The sequence below is a fragment of the Entelurus aequoreus genome, linkage group LG09, assembly GCF_033978785.1.
Source record: "Entelurus aequoreus isolate RoL-2023_Sb linkage group LG09, RoL_Eaeq_v1.1, whole genome shotgun sequence".
In the NCBI taxonomy this organism is placed as follows: Eukaryota; Metazoa; Chordata; class Actinopteri; order Syngnathiformes; family Syngnathidae; genus Entelurus; species Entelurus aequoreus.
Window position 1 is genome coordinate 62,308,032 of NC_084739.1, and position 21,525 is coordinate 62,329,556.

The 21,525-nt window shown below is 41.3% G+C and overlaps 2 protein-coding genes across 3 annotated transcripts in view; both read left to right on the forward strand.

Annotated features, from left to right (window-relative positions):
• Nucleotides 1–3,708, forward strand: part of chrm3a (cholinergic receptor, muscarinic 3a) — a 151,290-nt gene extending 147,582 nt beyond the window's left edge. For both annotated transcript variants that reach the window (XM_062057781.1, XM_062057780.1), the window contains exon 3: nt 579–3,708. In XM_062057781.1, the coding sequence (XP_061913765.1) occupies nt 598–2,478 (1,881 nt within the window). In that variant the 5' untranslated portion in view covers nt 579–597 and the 3' untranslated portion in view covers nt 2,479–3,708. The remainder of the gene's footprint in view (nt 1–578) is intronic.
• A 2,800-nt stretch (nt 3,709–6,508) lies between these two features.
• The window catches only part of fmn2a (formin 2a), a 110,358-nt gene continuing 95,341 nt past the window's right edge, over nt 6,509–21,525 (forward strand). Inside the window, exons 1-3 of the mRNA XM_062059113.1 lie at nt 6,509–6,581; nt 8,367–10,180; nt 20,006–20,163. Coding sequence (XP_061915097.1) covers nt 8,404–10,180; nt 20,006–20,163 — 1,935 coding nt within the window. The 5' untranslated portion in view covers nt 6,509–6,581; nt 8,367–8,403. The remainder of the gene's footprint in view (nt 6,582–8,366; nt 10,181–20,005; nt 20,164–21,525) is intronic.

Sequence of the window (21,525 nt, forward strand, 5' to 3'; positions counted from 1 at the left end):
ACTTTCTACTGTACATTGATCCAGCTAAGGACACTTTCTACTGTACATTGATCCAGCTCAGGACACTTTCTACTGTACATTGATCCAGCTCAGGACAGTTTCTACTGTACATTGATCCAGCTCAGGACAGTTTCTACTGTACATTGATTCAGCTCAGGACAGTTTCTACTGTACATTGATCCAGCTCAGGACAGTTTCTACTGTACATTGATTCATCTCAGGACAGTTTCTACTGTACATTGATCCAGCTCAGGACAGTTTCTACTGTACATTGATCCAGCTCAGGACACTTTCTACTGTACATTGATCCAGCTCAGGACGCTTTCTACTGTACATTGATCCAGCTCAGGACAGTTTCTACTGTACATTGATCCACCTCAGGACACTTTCTACTGCACATTGATCCATCTAAGGACAGTTTCTACTGTACATTGATCCATCTAAGGACACTTTCTACTGTACATTGATCCAGCTCAGGACAGTTTCTACTGTACATTGACACTCTGGCATCATCTGCTGGACATTTAGTGCAACTGCATCTTTTCTAACTGATTTCTCCGCCCTCTTTCTCTTTTCAGAATATGCCCGGACACAACGATGCCCTCCAACAGCACAAACCCTGGTCTCTTCCTCATACCCAACACCTCGCCACCCGCAGCGGGATCTTACCCACAATCCAATGCTCTCCACCAAGTAGGAACCTTACCCTGGTTGCTTTTCCACCCGAACACGCCCGGTGACAGCTCCTCCCCCACCATTTCCCTCTTGAACCTGACCCGGGGATCACAGGCCGGCAATGAGACGTCAGTTCCGGATCCTCTGGGCGGGCACACGGTGTGGCAGGTGGTCCTCATCGTGCTGCTGACGGGGATGCTCTCCCTGGTCACCATCATCGGGAACATCCTGGTGGTGGTGTCCTTCAAGGTGAACCGCCAGCTAAAGACGGTGAATAACTACTTCCTGCTGAGCTTGGCCGTAGCAGACCTCATCATCGGGGTCATCTCCATGAACCTGTACACCGCCTATCTGGTGATGGGCTACTGGGCCTTAGGGAACTGGGCCTGTGACCTCTGGCTGGCTATCGACTACGTCGCCAGCAACGCTTCAGTGATGAACCTCCTGGTCATCAGCTTTGACCGCTACTTTTCCGTCACCAGGCCCCTGACTTACCGGGCCAAACGGACGACAAAACGAGCCGGGATCATGATCGGATTGGCCTGGTTCGTGTCTCTGGTTCTGTGGGCCCCCGCCATCCTCCTGTGGCAGTACTTTGAAGGCCAAAGGACGGTGCCGTCTGATAAATGCTACATCCAGTTCCTCCAGCAGCGCACCATCACCTTCTGCACTGCCATGGCAGCTTTTTACCTGCCCGTCACCATCATGAGTGTCCTCTACTGGCGCATCTACAAGGAGACCGAGAACCGCTCCAAAGAGCTAGCGGGACTTCAGGGCTCGGGGGCTCGCGGCGGCAGGATTGCGGCGAGGAACGGCGGCGTCAACAGAGCTCGGTTCGTGCATCAAACCGGCAGTTCTAGAAGCTGCAGCAGCTACGAGCTGACCAGGTTGTCCCAAAGAAAGAGCGCCTGTCGGGAGCTTGTCAGTCGCCTCCACTGCTGGCCGGGGGTTCGATCATGTAGACCTGGTAGCGTCCGCCAAGGTGAGGGTGACCCAGATCAAAGCAGTAGCGACAGCTGGAACAACAACGACAATGTACTCTCACTAGACCAGTCCGGGTCATCAGATGACGAAGACTGTGGTGTTAGAGAAAGCCACACTATCTTCTCTATCGTTCTCAGCCTGCCAGGAATGAAAGCTGCTGTCGACTCTCAGCTCACTTCCTGCGAAGATCTGGATGAAGCTTCAGAGCAGGACCCACTGAGGGGGGCGGAAGTTAACCGAGACGCGACTAGTCCGAATGCGGGAAACAGCTACCACCAACGCTTCTGCTCCCGCAAGATACAGTCCATGCCAACTATCCGGGCGACCCAGAACTCTCTGGATGGGACGCCAGCAACGTCTGCGGACGCAACCGCGACTGCCGGTGATGTCACCCGATCCCCAACCGTCCCCATGTCCTTCAAGGAGGCAGCCCTCGCCAAGCGTTTTGCCACCCGCGCTCGGACTCAGATCTCTAAGAGGAAGCGCATGTCTCTGGTCAAGGAGAAGAAGGCCGCCCAGACTCTGAGCGCCATCCTCTTTGCGTTCATCATCACGTGGACGCCGTACAACATCATGGTCCTCATCAACGCTTTCTGCCAGGGCTGCATCCCGGACACGTTGTGGGCGGTGGGCTACTGGCTGTGCTACGTCAACAGCACCGTCAACCCCATGTGCTACGCCCTGTGCAACAAGACCTTCCGCACCACCTTCAAGATGATCCTGCTGTGTCGCTGGGACCAGAAGAGGCGGAGGAAGCAGCAGTTCCAGCAGCGGCAGTCAGTGGTCTTCCACAGGAGGATTCCCAGAGAGTCCACGTAAAAACGAGGACACGGTTGTTGGAATGAAAGCTTTTAAGAGTCTCTTCCACCATAGCAAGTTTGTCCATGTGCACGCCACAGGTGCTCCACACGGGTCTGGGAGGACAGGTTCTTGCACCTGGAAAAGGGCTTTAAACAGAACTTGTCAGTGGGTAAGAAGTATTTAAGTGCAATTGACTGGAGGCTTCAAGGTTGTCACACACTTTCCTCTTTTTTGTGGCTAGCTGCATTCGTAAACGTGCTTTTAATGCCTTGGAAAACACAACTTTGTGTGAATGAAAGTTGTGTTGTGTTCACTGACCTCCTGTACATTGCCTTCCTGCTTCCTATAAGTTGCGTGTGATGGGGTATAAATATTCTGCAGATGTTCTCACTTGTGATATTCAGGTTGTTTTTATTTGTAATTTTTTTCTGTTAATATTCCTGAACCTTTTTGAGCCAGTCTTCTGCTAATGAATATGAGATGTGAATATTCAGTGAACTCATGCTCTTGTGTTCAATGTGATGACAGTCCTGGTTGTGTTCTTCCTGTGGCAATATACAGTGATGCTATTCTCTTGTGTGTACACACACACACACACACGCACACACACGCACACACACACACACACGCACACACACACGCGCGCACAAACACACACACACACACACACACACACGTTAATGTTCTTTAACTGCCTTCAAAGTCCGCATCAAAATGATTTAGAAAAGTAGCATTGATGTAGTGAAGCAATGGCGCCCTCTGGTGGCTAATGAGCGACGTTGGTGTTGGTAATTATTTGTCTGATTCCAAACGTGATTAAAAACTTAAAAAAGGTACTGATATACCATTTTTTTGGTTCATATTACACATAATTAATTTAATGAATATCTGTCACAATTTGTTTATAAAGACGGACAATTTATTTATCATTACTTTACTGCCCTCTAGTGGCCGAGTCCGGTACAGCAGTTCAAAACAGTGCTTCTTTTAATGATCTTTACAATTTGATTCGGTAAGGGACGACATCTTTAAAATGCAGTGTGTACTCTTGTATTGTTTATGTGCTGTTTTTAAAAAAAAAAAAAAAAGTTGAAATCCTTTTTGTCACTTGGTATTTGATATGCACCCATCACAAAGATGTGTATGAATAACATTTGGTTCTTCAACACTGGGAATGTAAACATAGTGAACGCATTGTGTTTTTTTTTTTACATGAAAAGTATGCCAATCATATTTTAAGTCAATAAACAGTCCAAAAGAACGTGTTGCTTCATTTTGACACATTTACAAGACACACTATTAGGTACACCTCAGAGTATCTTGATTCCTGCGTATGTTTTGCTGACCTGACCGTGGCCAGATCCTTGTAGTCGGCTGAGCTCCACACAAGGATCTGGGCTCGAGGGCAATGCAAACTCCTTCCAGATAGCAGAAAATAATGAACCAATCAGGACTTCCTAGATGTGACGTAGCGAGGGAAGTGACTGTTTGATTGAAACAACAATGGTTGCTGACATTGATTCTGCTCTTGCAACTGTTGTGTCCAATCTAGCCAATATTCATTCTTTAAAAGATGAACAGAGAACTTTTGGCTCTGTCGTCAGGGGCGTCACTAGCTTTTAAGGACAGGGGGGGCTTAGCCCTCAGGAGATGCACAGGATGCGAGTGAACGTAGCGCACGAGCACAAAACTTCACAAACGGCTAACAAAGACTCAGAAATTATTAATTGTTGTTTTATTATTTCAGTCGGTTTATTTTCAATCTGTGTTCAGTACAACAACAAACATGGGTTTGCACAGCATCAACAAGAAACAATGACTTGCATGATCCTTCAAGATACACTGAAACACAATGGAAGTCATGGCATTAGCCTCTATGTTACTCATTAACAACATAGAAGCTAATGCCACCACTTTCGCTCACAATACAATAATTGTTCCCAAATATTTTGAAGTTGCACAGATTACATTTTGGGCACATATGTGACTAAAATGGTTGTAAATTCAAGCCCTGGAAATATTACTTAATTACTTGAATTAAAGTCATATCTGGATCGGGATAATTTGGCTTGTATATTTTATATTTATATATATATATATTATGGCAAGCCGTTAAGGAAATTAAATATATATGGAAGTCTGAATAGAAATGAGAAACTTTTATATATACTGTAAATAAGAAAGACTTAGTCTGCTGATCTGAAAAAGAGCCAAAGCTGTCAAAGAGCTGAGGGACCATCTTCAAAGTGCAATGCTGAAAGAAATAATGCAAACAATAAAATGGACCAGCACCACACACAATCATGTGTGCTCGAATGACTGTATCCCTTGCAGACTGTATTGTTCTATACTGTAGGAACCAGAAGTTGTTGTTTTTTTAATAACAGAAAGAGACAGCTCCTTTTGTGTAAATGAGTGTGGATGAGTGTGAATGGGGGAGGGAGGGTTTTCTTGGGTTGATGCACTAATGGTAAGTGTATCTTGTGGTTTTTTTTAAATGTTGTTTGAAATAAAAATAAAAAAACAAACAAAAAAAAAACAAAAAAAACAAAAACAAAAAAAAAAACAATAAAATGTAACTTCCAGGGCTTGAGATCAATGTAGTCCCGTTGTCCCGGGGACGGTAAAAAGATGCACGGGACGAACTTAAATGCTCCCCGGGACGATGGCTTTTAACCATTTTTTTTCTTTTTCTTTTTATGTATTTATTCATTTTACATTTTATATTAAATGTCTTGGTTTTTCCACCCTCTGAAAATCCTATGAAATGTTTAACAAGCCATCCTATAATAATACAAAAGCTATTAATGTAACAATACAATAAAACAAATATATTTAATGATGTTTTTTTCATTATTTTAACAATAGGCTAATGTATATTACTTCATATAGATTCTACAAGAAACACAAAACTTAAAAACTAAAATATTCACAATTGCAGACACAAGGTTCTTGTTCTGCAGTGCTGTGTGCTCATGTGCTTCGTACACCTGCAGGACCGCAAGCAAGGTCGCAGAGAAAATGCGGACTGGATTTTGAGTGATGTGGGCATTTTCTATATGAACAAGTGGAATGGATTGGATACCGACGCACTAAAGGGGCTCTCTACCTTACGCTATGAAGTGAGGGGAAACTGAGTGAATAATGACAGGTTATATGATTATTTATTTAAACTCATATTTGGGCCACTTTATAATGAATATGTCGGCATGTATTTGTAAAAAAAAACAAAAAAAAACTTTTTTTTTTTTTTTTTTTTTTGTTAACACCAAATTATTTAGGGGGGCTTAAGGATATTTTAGGGGGGCCTGAGCCCCCCTAAAATAGGCCTAATAACGCCAATGTCTGTCGTTATCCAATATGTCAGCTGTTCTGGTTTGTATTTCCCAGCGTGGCTCTCATCGGCGTCACGGCTTGATTACCATGTGAGTGCTTGAAGTAGCGCCTCATTCAAGATGACGGACGAGTGCTTTGTCCAATCACATACAAGGATCTTTTTACAAGGCCCTCCATCAGTGCCAGTCAGAAATAGAATGGTCACATGTTCTTCATGGCCAACGTCTTGCATGTTATGTGAATTTGTGAGTGCGGAGGATCGGCGTGTTGTCAGCAGCAAGGACTCAGGTGTGTGCTGATTGGTGGGAGGAGCCAGCAGCAGGTGACACACGTCATGTCTTCCAGCCTGCAGCAGCAGTGTGCAGAGACAGCATGCTCACATAGTGTGCAGAGACAGCATGCTCACACAATAGTTGCATTGTGATGAGGAGGCCGATGATGGTGCGTGAGGACGGCAGACATGTGATGAAGAAAGTTCATGTGACTGAGGAGCGTGTCTCACAAGAGGACAAGCGCTCGTCTGTCTGCTGCTCTTCACTGCGTCTGCTGCACTCAGGCAAGTCCTCTCTCCTTACTTCACATCTTCTCATTTCACTTCAATAAAGATAAGCTCAGCAAAAAGTCCAGTGGTTGACCATGTTTGCATTATTACTAAAAGGTCAAATAGTTGTTGCTCATTTGAGTTATTTGTGCTTTTCCACACCCAAACATGTGGTCCTTAAAGTACTTCAAGAAGAAAACTAGCAGCAAATATTTTGTGAACCTTGTTGAAAAGTAGAAGTTAGGTAAGTCCAGCTGTTGTCCGATGACATTTAAATTGTATTAACTACTTTTCCTGTCTGCAATTCTTACTTGGCTGGTTGTATAAGTTACTAATAACTTTTACTGTCCAGTTATGGTTTTTATTTCCTTTTTGGGGTATAAACCAAGTGTATGAAAATATATTATGAAAGTGACTTGTCATGTGTCTTTAAACCTCAGCATGAGCTTAATGAAAATGTTCATGAAATGATTTGGGGCCAGTTGACTAAAAGTCTGGGAAATAATCGCTTAAATTACTTTTCTAATTATCGTTGTTGGAGGATCATTATTGCATTATTATTACTGTAGTAATAGTACATGTAGCAATATTATTATTACTATCATTAAGTGTATTTATGCCATCTGCTCAAAATCAAACCTAACTTAATAGTTTTATGTCAGCCTGCTTTAAGATATTAACCTGAGTTAACATATAGTTTTAAAAAAAAAACTATACAAATATACAATAATTCACAATTTTCTATTTTTGGATGTGTAATATTACACCAATTTTTTTCTTTGATTAAAAAATATAAATATACATTGTATAAATAAAACATATATTGAATATTTAAAAATTTAGTGTATTTATATAGTGTAATATATATATATATATATATATATATATATATATATATATATATATATATATATATATATATATATATATATATATATATATATATATATTACACTATATAAATGCACTGTATTTATATAGTGTAATATATATACATATATATATATATATATATATATATATATATACATATATATATATATATATATATATATATATATATTACACTATATAAATATATATATATATATATATATATATATATACATATATATATATATATATATATATATATATTACACTATATAAATATATATATATATATATATATATATATATATATATATATATATATATATATATATATATATATATATATATATATACAGTATATATATATATATATATATATATATATATATATATATATATATATATATATATATATATATATATATATATATATATATATATATATATATATATATAAATATATATATAAATACACCATTTTTAAAAAAATATTTAATATATGTTTTATTTATACAATATATATTTATATTTTTTAATAAAAAAAAATTGGTGTAATATTACACATCCAAAAATAGAAAATTGTGAATTGCTGTAATTTTTTGTATAGTGTGGACGGGATTTGTTTAATATTCTTATTTTTTAAATATTTTAATTTTTTTGCTTTTTTAAATTTTCAGTATTTAATGGCTAAATCATTTATAGTCACTTAAAGGAAGAGTTTATTGTTGTTAATTAAAATAATAAAATACATAAATAATTCAAATTGCATTTTGTTCAATAAAATGTAAGAATATTATATATATATATATATATATATATATATATATATATATATATATATATATATATATATATATATATATATATATATATATATATATATATATATATATATATATATATATATATATATATATATTAACCGTGGGTCCCTGTCCATAAGCTGTACACTTCTAAAGATGACCCTTATGCAGAATGAACTGATATTAACAGAAGAAACATTAATGTCATATAAAATTGTCTTTAAATCAAATAAATCAATCAATTCAATTCGACATAAAAATTGTGTTACTTTTTCTTGTCTTCTTTGAGCAATACCATGAAGATCTTTTAAAAAAAAAAAAAAAATGGTGTGTGTCTGGTGGTGTCTCCTCAGCCTGTCTGGTGGTCGTCCCCCCGGATGAGCGGTCACCATGCACACCATCAAGACTGTGGAGACCCAAGTCCCCTTTCTGAAGGAGAGTTTCTTCACCAGCACCTTCAAGGACCGCAGGAAGAGCAGCGTCACCGGCGTGCTGCGCAAACAACAACAACAACAACAACAACAACAGCCTCCTCCTCCACTCGCTCGCTCTGACAGCAGCCCGTTATGCAACAGACCTGAGTGGACGGGGGCAGGCGGGGACAGGAAGGAGGGGCGAAAGGAGAGGGGAGTCCTGACTGGGAGGGGGGGTGAGCGAGGAGCGAGCGGCGTGGAGCCTGAGGCTGTCACCGCCAGTCTCCGCCTCCTCTCAGCTTCAGCATCATCCTCACAGCTGCCTCCCACTCTGCCGGGGAAGCAGGCGGGATCAGGCGCAGGAGCCCGCCAGGACCCCCCGCGTCAGGGCCAGCAGCATGGCCTCCTAGCCAGGGGGGTGCGCCTGCTCCGGAGCATGGGCAACCAGGAGGCCAAGCAGAAGAAAGGCGGGAACGGCGGAGGTGGAAAGGATGGATCGTGCGACGGCGGGGAAGCGGATAAGAAATCCAAAAAGTCCAGCAAGGCCAACAAAGCAGGTGGGAAATCCAAGTCGGATTCCAAGGTTTCGGTCTTCTCCGGGATGAAGATCAGGAAGAGTTCCAAGGCCAAGGGAATGTTCAAGGATGACTTGCTGGAGGATGAGAGGTCGGCTCAGGCTGGGAAATCAGACCTTAAGCTGAGAGCGAGCCTGTCAGCTGACGAGATAGGAATGCTGTCGGATTTGGAGGGTGAACTAAGCTGCTTGACCGCAGGAAGCCAACAATCCATCCTGGACAACATGTGCCTCAAGACCGGCTCTGGATCGGACGTAGACCTCTACAGTTTTCACTCGGCCTCAGCCGACACCGAGGACCTGCTCTCGGACATCCAGCAAGCCATGAAAATCCAATCGGGTGAGAAGTCAACCTTCCATGGAGGCAAAACCAAAGTTCTAGCCCATCAGGCTTTTAGCTTGGACAAGGACCGTCCAAAGAACGCATCTGAGAGCACGCCGATGTCCAGAGATTCTTCAGTTCCTGGGTCGCTGAATGAGAGCGGACCGTCCACCGAGAGGAGCAGTGGAAGTCTCTTCCCAAAGACCAACAGCACCTACAGCTTTCCAGACACCTTGACCACCACCACGTCCTACGAGAGCGCCGAGGACGAACCCAGGCAGGAAAACTGGACGTCTCAAGGCCAACACCCAGGTGTGCCACGAGTTCAGGTTGAGCCTGTGAGTCCTGGTCCTCACAAGAGTGCAAGCAGCATGGATCTGTCTTCAGGGCCGGTGGAGGACTTCCTGTCCCTGAGGAAGAAGAGCAGTTTATCAATAAGTCTGCCGACAACCGACAGCAGCTGTGCTTCCCAGTCTCCCCCGACTTCCTGCGTCACCCCGTCCACCGTCAAACTCTACCCCCCAGTGCATCCCTCCTACGTGAAGACCACCACCAGGCAACTCACCTCCCCTATCGGATCCCCCCTCACCAGCCCCTGCGTGCCCAGGAGAACAGACTCGGCAGAGGCAGGGGACGCCCATGGAGGCAGAGCACGCAAGCAGAGGTCCAGCTCCATCGCAGGACCGCTCGGCACGTCCGCCGACTGGTCCGCCCAACCGGACGGAGCGGGGGCTGCCCTCTCGGAGCAGGAGATACAGGAGAAGGGCGGGGCTTACTGGACGCTGGGCTCCAGGAGGGCCCATTATGGACACTCCAGGTCCTCCAGGGCGACGGCATCTTACCTGGACATCTTCTCAGGTGAGTCGCCATGATGAAGTCTAAACGGTGCTTTCAGGTTTGGGGGAGTGGGAGGGACTTTTGGACCCTTCTGAGTGCTGAGGTGGGCACTAAAACCCGGGTCCATCGCCAACATGGATAGTCGTAACTAGACAAGTTCTTGGAGAGGATTTTGTAGACGTAAGGTCTTGTGAGTAAAGTCCACTCCATTGCAGACTTCACACGCCCGCAGCGCTAAGCTAGCCAGTAGCCAAAACAACAACACAGCACTTCCTGGTTGTGCACCAATGACATTCCGGCTTGGGACGTTGCAGAGTGATCCATACTGGAATATATCGATACCGCCGATACCAGAGCTTTATGCCCTAATATCTATTCTCAAATCAAAGTATTGATACTTTTGATGCTTCAGTTCCGGAGCGTGCAAACTTTTTGAAAAGTCAAAGTATGCGGCGGCCATTTCGATATTTTTTATTTTAAAAAAATGCTAAAAACAGATATTGTGTCAGCTTTGTATTATTGTTAACTAAGTATATTATAATTATTAATTATTAGTGTGAACATTTAATCTTTTTCCTTTTTCTTACATTTTCATAGTTTTTTTCCCCAATTAAAAATATAATAAAAATAGTAATAATACGATTGTGTCAGCTTTGTATTATTGCTGACTAAGTATATTATTATCAATTATTAGTTTGAACATTTCAGCTTTTTCCTTTGTCAAACATTTTTCCGTTTTTTCCCCTCCAATTAAGAATAGAATAAAACTAGTAATAATACGAGTGTGTAATTGCATAATCAAGTGTCAAGAATTCTGCCTGTAGGAAAATATTCTTGTTCAGTTTCGTATTTAACTGTGTTTTATTACGGCTGTTTTAATTATTCAAATTCATTCATAAATGTGTTGTTTTTTGAACTAACTAAACTGTGTTTTTATTTTAGCTATATTTTCCTCTTGTTTTTTGGAGCTTCTAATATTTTAGTTCAGGGGTGTCCAAACTTTTTTCCACCTAAATAAATGCTGAAAACAGATGATATATATTTAAAAACAAAACTTTGTGTTATAGTGAACGAATAGCTTGTAGCTTATATTCACATTTTTCCTATTTTTTTTGCTTACATTTTTACTGTTATTTTTTAGATACAACTTTTTAAACTTTAGCAGACACGTTAGGAATATTTGCACAAAGTTGTATCGGAAAGCAAATCCAGGGTATCGCACGTGACTAATGTTGCATTCAGGAACACCCGGAATTATGAACGTCAAACATTACAATCCAAGTAAATTTTTTCACATTCTGTATTGTTGCAATAATTACAACAAATTGTTATATTTTCTTTGTGTTACTTGGTTATTTCAGTGATACAACTCCTCTGTTCAACTGGAATGTCACAACATTCCAGAAAAAGAAACTAAAACATTGTTTTTATACAAAAATATTTAAGAATTTGTTTAAGCACCTGCACCGTTTTTTAAGTAGCGATTTGGTACTGGTATCAGTTGAAATGTAAAGGATCCCGGAGTAGGCGGGGCCTATTGGAAGTAGAATGAACGCATGTCATGTCTGTGTTCATGTTTTGGTTTGGCCATGTGCTGTTTTGTTTTTTGGACACTTCCTTAGTTCCTTGTTTCACTTCCTGGTTTTGTTTGTCACCATAGCAACCATTAGTTTCACCTGTTCCACGTTTGGACTCACACACACCTGTCTCACGTTTTCACAGTCATGTCATGCACCTGTTCACAGTTAGTCACGCACCTGTTTTCACTTTTCATGTCACTATATAGGCTTTTCTGTTTCTGTTGTTCGTCCTGGCGACATCACCCATTCATGCCATGTCCACAGTTCCTTGTCACGTTAGTTCTTGTTTCATCTCTTGTCACGTAAGTTTTTGTTTGTTTCATAGTCTAGTTTTTTTACTTCCGCCTTTGTGCGCGCTTTTTGTTTTGTCTAGTCAAGTTTTTTACCTCCGCTGTGAGCGCCTTTTGTTTGTACTTTTTTTGAGTTAGAATTAAAAATGTATTTAAATTCACGTCTTGCACGCGCCAATTTTTCATTGCCTTCTGGGAGAACAAACCACGCCATAGACCCAGTCCTGACAGTATGTCGCCAGCATAAAAGTTCTCCCGCAAGAAAATTGGGCGTTTTGGACGAGGCAGCGTGGGAGGTCCTCCACGCCATGGAGAAGGAAACGCTGCGCTACTCCTCCGTGGAGTACAGAGACTCCATTTGGTCCGAGGATGGCGCTGCGTCACCGCAGTCCCGGAAGCGCCGCTCCCGACGAAGGACGTCAGGGAGGGCTTCCACAAGCAGTGGAAAGGACGCATCGTTCCCGCAAGCTCCTCCCCCTCCGGGCGGAAACGAGCTGCAGCCAGCCCGGCTTCCCCAGGACGACGTCACGCCGCTGCCAGTGGGTGACGTCATGGATTTTTTTCCCCTGAACTCTTTTTCTTGTCAGCCACATCCAACCAAAGACTCTAAATCCATGATTAAATATTACCAAGACATGTTTTTAGAAATCAGATCCTGTCAATCACAGTCACCCAATTTTCATGCCCCGCCCCCCAGGACTCATGCCACGCCCAAGTCAGAATTTTTTTTTTCACCCACAAAAGCCCAGGTGGGGGGGAACGAAAGACCTTTTGGACAATTTAGAGGGGAGGATTCTGCCCTCCTCCTGAACCCCCTCCGCCCACCCCAAAAGACGGTTCCAGACCGCGGGGAGCGCGTCTGGGATCCGCTCCTTGAGGGGGGGGCTAGGGCTGGGAAATGTTCAGGTGGGGTGGCTCAGCATCGTCACGCCAAGCCACAGCCTCCAGCACGACCACAACCACCTGTCTTTCGTCACGCCAAGACACAGCCTCCAGCACGACCCCCACCACCTGTCTTTCGACCTGCCAAGCCACAGCCACCAGCACGGCCGCCACCACCAGTTTTTCGACCATGCCAAGATCCACCTGCTCCACGCCCAGCTCCACGCCAAGCGCCACCAGTACCTGCTCTACGCCAAGCGCCACCAGTACCTGCTCTACGCCAAGCGCCACCAGTACCTGCTCCACGCCAAGCGCCACCAGTACCTGCTCCACGCCAAGTGCCGCCAGTACCTGCTCCACGCCAAGCGCCGCCAGTACCTGCTCCACGCCAAGCGCCGCCAGTACCTGCTCCACGCCAAGCGCCGCCCGTGGCTGCCCCACGCCGCCAAGTGCCGCCCGTGGCTGCCCCACGCCGCCAAGTGCCGCCCGTGGCTGCCCCACGCCGCCAAGTGCCGCCCGTGGCTGCCCCACGCCGCCAAGTGCCGCCCGTGGCTGCCCCACGCCGCCAAGTGCCGCCCGTGGCTGCCCCACGGCAAGACCAAAGCCAAGACCAAGACCCGCCAAGTGACCAAGACCTAGACCCGCCAAGTGACCCAAACCAAGACCAAGTCCAAGCACCGCCACACCAAGACCAAGTCCAAGACCAACTACGCCAAGACCAAGACCAACCACGCCAAGTCCAAGACCAAGACCAACCACGCCAAGTCCAAGACCAAGACCAACCACGCCAAGACCAAGTCCAAGACCAAGACCCAGACCCTCGCCAAGACAAAGACCAAGACCCATGCCAAGACCAAGACCCTCATCAAGACCCGCCACGCCAAGCTTCGCCGCCTGACGCACCACGCCAAGCTTCGCCGCCTGCCACGACAACGCGCCCACCTCCTCGTCGGCCAAGGATGTGGCCATTCCATGGGCGTCCGCCACGCCAGGTGCGCCGACCTCCTCGTCTGCCACGAATGTGGCCATTCCCAGGTCGCCCACCTCGTCAGGTTCAGCGGCGGTCTACCCGCCGTCGCCACCTGACTCTGCCCCGGTGGATTCGGGGACACCTGGTCTGGCGATCCACCGCCATGTCCCCCTCCCCCCCTCCCATGACTCTTGATCCTGTTTTTTGTTTTTGGACATCTGGGATCTGTCCGTAAGGGGGGGGTTCTGTCATGTCTGTGTTCATGTTTTGGTTTGGCCATGTGCTGTTTTGTTTTTTGGACACTTCCTTAGTTCCTTGTTTCACTTCCTGGTTTTGTTTGTCACCATAGCAACCATTAGTTTCACCTGTTCCACGTTTGGACTCACACACACCTGTCTCACGTTTTCACAGTCATGTCATGCACCTGTTCACAGTTAGTCACGCACCTGTTTTCACTTTTCATGTCACTATATAGGCTTTTCTGTTTCTGTTGTTCGTCCTGGCGACATCACCCATTCATGCCATGTCCACAGTTCCTTGTCACGTTAGTTCTTGTTTCATCTCTTGTCACGTAAGTTTTTGTTTGTTTCATAGTCTAGTTTTTTACTTCCGCCTTTGTGCGCGCTTTTTGTTTTGTCTAGTCAAGTTTTTTACCTCCGCTGTGAGCGCCTTTTGTTTGTACTTTTTTTGAGTTAGAATTAAAAATGTATTTAAATTCACGTCTTGCACGCGCCAATTTTTCATTGCCTTCTGGGAGAACAAACCACGCCATAGACCCAGTCCTGACAACGCAGAGAAGACGTGATGTTCCTGAACGCCACATCCCTGCAAAGTACCACTTCAGGCGGTGAAAAGACAACAAATATTTATACATCCCAACATTTCTAAGGGTAACAGGGAACTAATAACTGATTTTTTAAACGATAACGTAAACACTCTTGCAAAGTTTTATTGCCTTTTTTATTGCAAATTCTTCATCCTGTTGAAAACTCTTGCTAGATTTCATACCAAATGTAACGCAGCATTTTGAACAAAAGGTACGGGTCACTTGATACAAATGTAACATAATTACACGTTTTTATTCTAATAGAACTTGTTTTTTACTTGATTTGACACATGAAATGATATTTAATACAGCACTTTGTGACTCTTACAGCAACTCTCCATTGAATTCTTTATTCAAAGCCATTCTCTGTTATTTGCGACAGAAATGACAATCAAACCTTTTTAAAACTGCTTCAAAGTTACAAAAGCTCCTCTTGGATGCTGACATATGGCAATGTTTTGTTTTTTTATTGACTCTTTACAAAAAATTACAATTCTTGAAAATGATGAATCGATTTCAGAATCTGAATAAATAAAAATTGCGATCCAAATGTGAATAGATTTTTATTTTTTTTTTACAGCCCCTCTACTCATTTGTATCTAATTCATGAAATATGTTTACAAAATATTATATAAACTTTCTCTATCTTGCTAGGTTAAAATGTGTTATTAAAAATATACTACATTATATTTATATCATGGTGTTATTCTTCAAATCTTAACTATAAAATGACATTTTTAATTATTTGACACACTAATTTTCCACTTATAGTGCACACGCACACGCACACGCACACGCACACGCACAAATAATTCTCCTTTAAAAAAATAAAACAAAATAATTTATCTTTCTTTTTCTCGAGCTGCAGCGCCTCCCCTGAATTGTTCTGGTGCCTCCCACTTTGAAAACGTCAGCTTTTAGTCCATTTCTACCACATTTGAAGCTCGCACCGTGACAGAGTTGACCCTTTTTATACATCATGTTTACCCAGAATGCACCACGGTGGGGATGCTAAAGCAACGTGACAGTTGATCTGCCTAATGAGTCGTGACGTGACGTGGGTTCATGTTGAACGAGCGCAAAAATAGAGGCCGCACTGTTTTTAAATCTATAATAAAATAAAGGGAAATATACAAGAAAGAGTATTTTAAATATAAGACAATAAAGGGAAATATGCAAGAAAGAGTATTATTGGAGGTTTGTGAGGCTGCAGACCTCAGAAGGTTTCTAGGTCACATGTCGCCCTGAGGAGACCACATGGCACATGAAGGAAAGCTGGAACAATTTGCCAAGCAGGAAGAAGAAGTGACATTGTAACTAAGCAGTAGGGATGATGCTTGATAAGAAATTATCGAGTTTGAGCCCATTATCGAATCCTCTTATCGAACCGATTCCTTATCGGTTCTCTTATCGATTCCAGATAGGTTGTTGTATGTGGAAAACAACACACAATATTTGGTTTAACAAAAGCTCACTTTTATTTTATAAGAAAAAAATAAAATAAAATAAATAAGTAAATATTGACTGTAGTTACCCAAAGTATAATAAGTGGGATTTTTCAGAAAAACAAATATATACAGTAACACAAAAACAACCTGTCTCTGTGATTACTATAGGTGAATAAATAATAATATAGTGTTTGAATAAAATCAGTCCCTTGGGCACAAAACTGAAAATAATACAGCTCTCCAAAAAGTGCACTTCTGCTGCTATTGGAACATCCTTCTGGGGTCCATCAGTGTGGCCTCCTCCAGGAATGACTGCACGTCCTTGTCCTGGAGGGAAAATGAGGGACAGACACGGCATAGAATTAGGGGGGAAATTAGCTGAATGTGAAGACTAGAGTGTCTGTTATTAAGTCTTCAGCATTAGTATGTGGAATTAAATGATGGAATGGATTAAGTAATGAAGTTAAACATTGTACTGATATGATCCACTTTAAGAGCTTGTTCAAATTAATTGTGCTTACAAAGTAATAATAATAATAATAATACATAGAAGAATTATGAGAAATACTTTCACCCTTATTGAAAATAAGATATTCTTCATCTCAGTACATTAATAATGACTGAATTAATTAATTACATACCGGTATTACAAAACTGTTGTATATACTAATTCACAGATGTTATTTTATTATAAAAAAAGGTCAGTAAATGATGTATATATTTGTAAACGCTCTGAAGTGGGAAAGGGGTAGGATTAAATAAGCTTTACTTCTTCCTACTCCTTTTCGGACATGATGTCAAGTGAAATGATATGAAAGTGTGATGTGATGTGTTGTGCTGTAAGTGTGTTCATGTACCAAATCAACTAAAGAAAGAAAGAAAGCACTAGTTTATTAGACAGACCTGCAAACTCTGGAGTGGTGTAGACTACAAGATCACGTTAACGCTATCAGACACATACAAAAAGGCTAACGTTAACGTTACCGTTAGCCACTGACTCTGCTTAGGTAATGTTAGCCTAGCTAACATTACTGCAGTCCTGGTTGACATAAGAGGTAGCCTTATTTTAGCCTAAAGGCTATGAGTGAGCAAATATGGAAATTAATCGGCAACAGTTAAGGTTAGTTACTCACCAGCACTATTACTGGAGCTGGGACTGCAGGTTGAAGCAGAGGAAGAGGGGCGCGCTTCGTCATCTCTGTCGCTGCTTCTCCACGACACCTTTCTCGAACCTTCAGGTTATGTGCAGCCTGAACATGTTTCATCATGCTTGTTGTGCTTCCCCCCCTTACATGAGAGCGAAGCCCGGCAATAATTGCATATTGCCGTTTCCTGCTCGTATTTTTTTGTAAAATGAAGCCATGCCTTGAGGCGTTTTTTTCCGGTCCATTATTTTTGCTGCTTGTGTGACATCACAGGAAATGACGTAGCTCAGTCTAATGACTGAGCTACGTCATTTCCTGTGATGTTCCACAGGGCATTTCTTGTGGGACGGGATTCGTTCCCAGGGATTCGAATAAAGAACCAACTCTTTTTCTTTACTATAGTGGCCTCGATAACGCGAACCGGTTCTCAAAAAGGGATTTGAGTCCATGGAATCGGTTCTTTTCTTATCGAACAACCGGGAGAACCGGTTTCGAACATCATCCCTAGTAGTAGACCTAAGTATTCATTAAGTACCACCATCATGACATTAAATACAGTAGTGTAGTAGACCTAAGTATTCATTAAGTACCACCATCATGACATTAAATACAGTAGTGTAGTAGACCTAAGTATTCATTAAGTACCACCATAATGACAACATTAAATACAGTAGTGTAGTAGACCTAAGTATTCATTAAGTACCACCATAATGACAACATTAAATACAGTAGTGTAGTAGACCTAAGTATTCATTAAGTACCACCATAATGACAACATTAAATACAGTAGTGTAGTAGACCTAAGTATTCATTAAGTACCACCATAATGACAACATTAAATACAGTAGTGTAGTAGACCTAAGTATTCATTAAGTACCACCATAATGACAACATTAAATACAGTAGTGTAGTAGACCTAAGTATTCATTAAGTACCACCATAATGACAACATTAAATACAGTAGTGTAGTAGACCTAAGTATTCATTAAGTACCACCATAATGACAACATTAAATACAGTAGTGTAGTAGACCTAAGTATTCATTAAGTACCACCATCATGACAACATTAAATACAGTAGTGTGGTAGACCTAAGTATTCATTAAGTACCACCATAATGACATCATTAAATACAGTAGTGTAGTAGACCTAAGTATTCATTAAGTACCACCATAATGACAACATTAAATACAGTAGTGTAGTAGACCTAAGTATTCATTAAGTACCACCATCATGACAACATTAAATACAGTAGTGTAGTAGACCTAAGTATTCATTAAGTACCACCATAATGACAACATTAAATACAGTAGTGTAGTAGACCTAAGTATTCATTAAGTACCACCATCATGACAACATTAAATACAGTAGTGTAGTAGACCTAAGTATTCATTAAGTACCACCATAATGACAACATTAAATACAGTAGTGTAGTAGACCTAAGTATTCATTAAGTACCACCATAATGACAACATTAAATACAGTAGTGTAGTAGACCCAAGTATTCATTAAGTACCACCATAATGACAACATTAAATACAGTAGTGTAGTAGACCTAAGTATTCATTAAGTACCACCATAATGACAACATTAAATACAGTAGTGTAGTAGACCTAAGTATTCATTAAGTACCACCATAATGACAACATTAAATACAGTAGTGTAGTAGACCTAAGTATTCATTAAGTACCACCATAATGACAACATTAAATACAGTAGTGTAGTAGACCCAAGTATTCATTAAGTACCACCATCATGACAACATTAAATACAGTAGTGTAGTAGACCTAAGTATTCATTAAGTACCACCATAATGACAACATTAAATACAGTAGTGTAGTAGACCTAAGTATTCATTAAGTACCACCATCATGACATTAAATACAGTAGTGTAGTAGACCTAAGTATTCATTAAGTACCACCATCATGACAACATTAAATACAGTAGTGTAGTAGACCTAAGTATTCATTAAGTACCACCATCATGACAACATTAAATACAGTAGTGTAGTAGACCTAAGTATTCATTAAGTACCACCATAATGACAACATTAAATACAGTAGTGTAGTAGACCTAAGTATTCATTAAGTACCACCATAATGACAACATTAAATACAGTAGTGTAGTAGACCCAAGTATTCATTAAAACAAGGCGGAGGTTTTATTTAAGTATCTTTGGCCACTGTAACATTACACACAGTTTGAACAGTAACACTGTGTTTTGAATATGTTTGAAATAAAACACTGTACTTCCATCAATGACAATGTGAGGGACAAAATATAAAAAGTAACTGCAAATGTTCAGTAGCTTTTTTTTAAAGTACTTCTTGCAGTATTTCTTGGGATCATTCAAGCTAGAGCTGCTGGACACCAAAATAGGCATCACACCTTTTTGTAGGAAGCAGACCGGCTGCAGCGCTCCAATGAACACCCGCGTTAACACCTGTCACAGGTGTCTCATTAGCGCAGGAAGACGTCAATTTGCTCAGCCGCGGCATGAAAGAAAGTGAGGTGGTAATAATAAATAGATGCATATATACACACGTGTGTGACATATATATATATATATATATATATATATATATATATATATATATATATATATATATATATATATATATATATATATATATATATATATATATATATGTATATATATATATATATGTATATAACAGTACATGACATGCTGTGCGTGCCTGCAGGTCGCTCCCTGCTGGACCGCCTGTGCCTGAGTCCGGACCAGGCCTGGTCCGAGGAGCAGGCCCAGGACATGTGTCAGAGGATGCTGACTCGGGGGCTGCTGCACACCTTCACTGACAACGCCGCCGGTCGCCATGGTGACACCAAGCCAACCTTCCAGGTAAGTCTCACTCCAACAGGAACTGCAGCTTACTTCATAGCAGATAAGTTAGTTGGAGTTAAAATCACACATCTTGCAAGTGTAAAAGATATTTATGAAGACTAATGGAGGTCCCATCATAATGTGTTTGACCTAAATGTGTTTAGTAAGCACACCCGGCTGCTCTTCTCTTCTATTTTACAAAAGGTAAACAAACTAGCAGCTACACAACAGCTAAGCACACGAGCTAGACATGATGTAAACAACGCTGACATGAGTCAATATAAACAATAAACATTTGACTTAGTCTCCAAGGCAGAAGCGCATGGGAAAGTGTCCAGTAACAAACGTGTCCGCATCACTCAACTGACCACGTCATGAGCTTAATTTAATGAATGATTGTGGCCACTAGCGGCGCCAAACACACAATTATTGAAAGACTGCATAAGATTGACTGGTTTCACTTCATGTGGCGAGTAATAAAAGTATCGCTGCTGATGTGGTATCAGATCGATATCAGTATTGGCCAGTACTCAAGGTGCCAATATCAATATTGTAAAGAACACCCAGAGTGGATATAATCATCCTAACAACCTGAGGCCACAATATTTAACATATTTTGTTGCTCCATAAAAGAAATTGAATCGAGTATTTTTCTATTTACAAAAAAAAAAATCAGTCACAAATCAAATTGTTTACTTTTCATCCTAAGTGACAGTTTGTGCTTTATTTCTACAACACGTGTCTAGAACACATGTCTAGAACACGTGTCTAGAACACATGTCTAGAACACGTGTCTAGTACACGTGTCTAGGACACATGTCTAGAACACGTGTCTAAAACACGTGTCTAGAACACGTGTCTAGAACACATGTCTAGAACACGTGTCTACAACACGTGTCTACAACACGTCTAGGACACATGACTAGAACACGTGTCTACAACACATCTAGAACACGTGTCTAGAACACGTGTCTAGAACACGTGTCTAGAACACATGTCAATAAACATTTATGTCCTGTGCCAAAATAATATGTTTCACCTTTTAGACTTTCATAAATTACATCATTTTTAAATTGGCAGTTATTAATTATATGTTTCCAATTGTTGTAAAAGTGTCATCTGAACTGTATTTAAAGATATTTTGTAAGATTTCATGAAATTGTGCCAAATTATTTTCTGAATTAAAAAAAAAAAAATGTTTTATTTATTTTTTGAATGATGTAAACCTTTTAGAAATGTAATTGTGGAAAAACAATTCTATACATTTTTATAGATATTTTTAAATGCACAAAAAAACCACAACGTTTTTTAAAACTTTTTCATAATCTTTTTACACATATTTCAGACTTTTTCACAATTTCTACAAATTTGTCAGACATT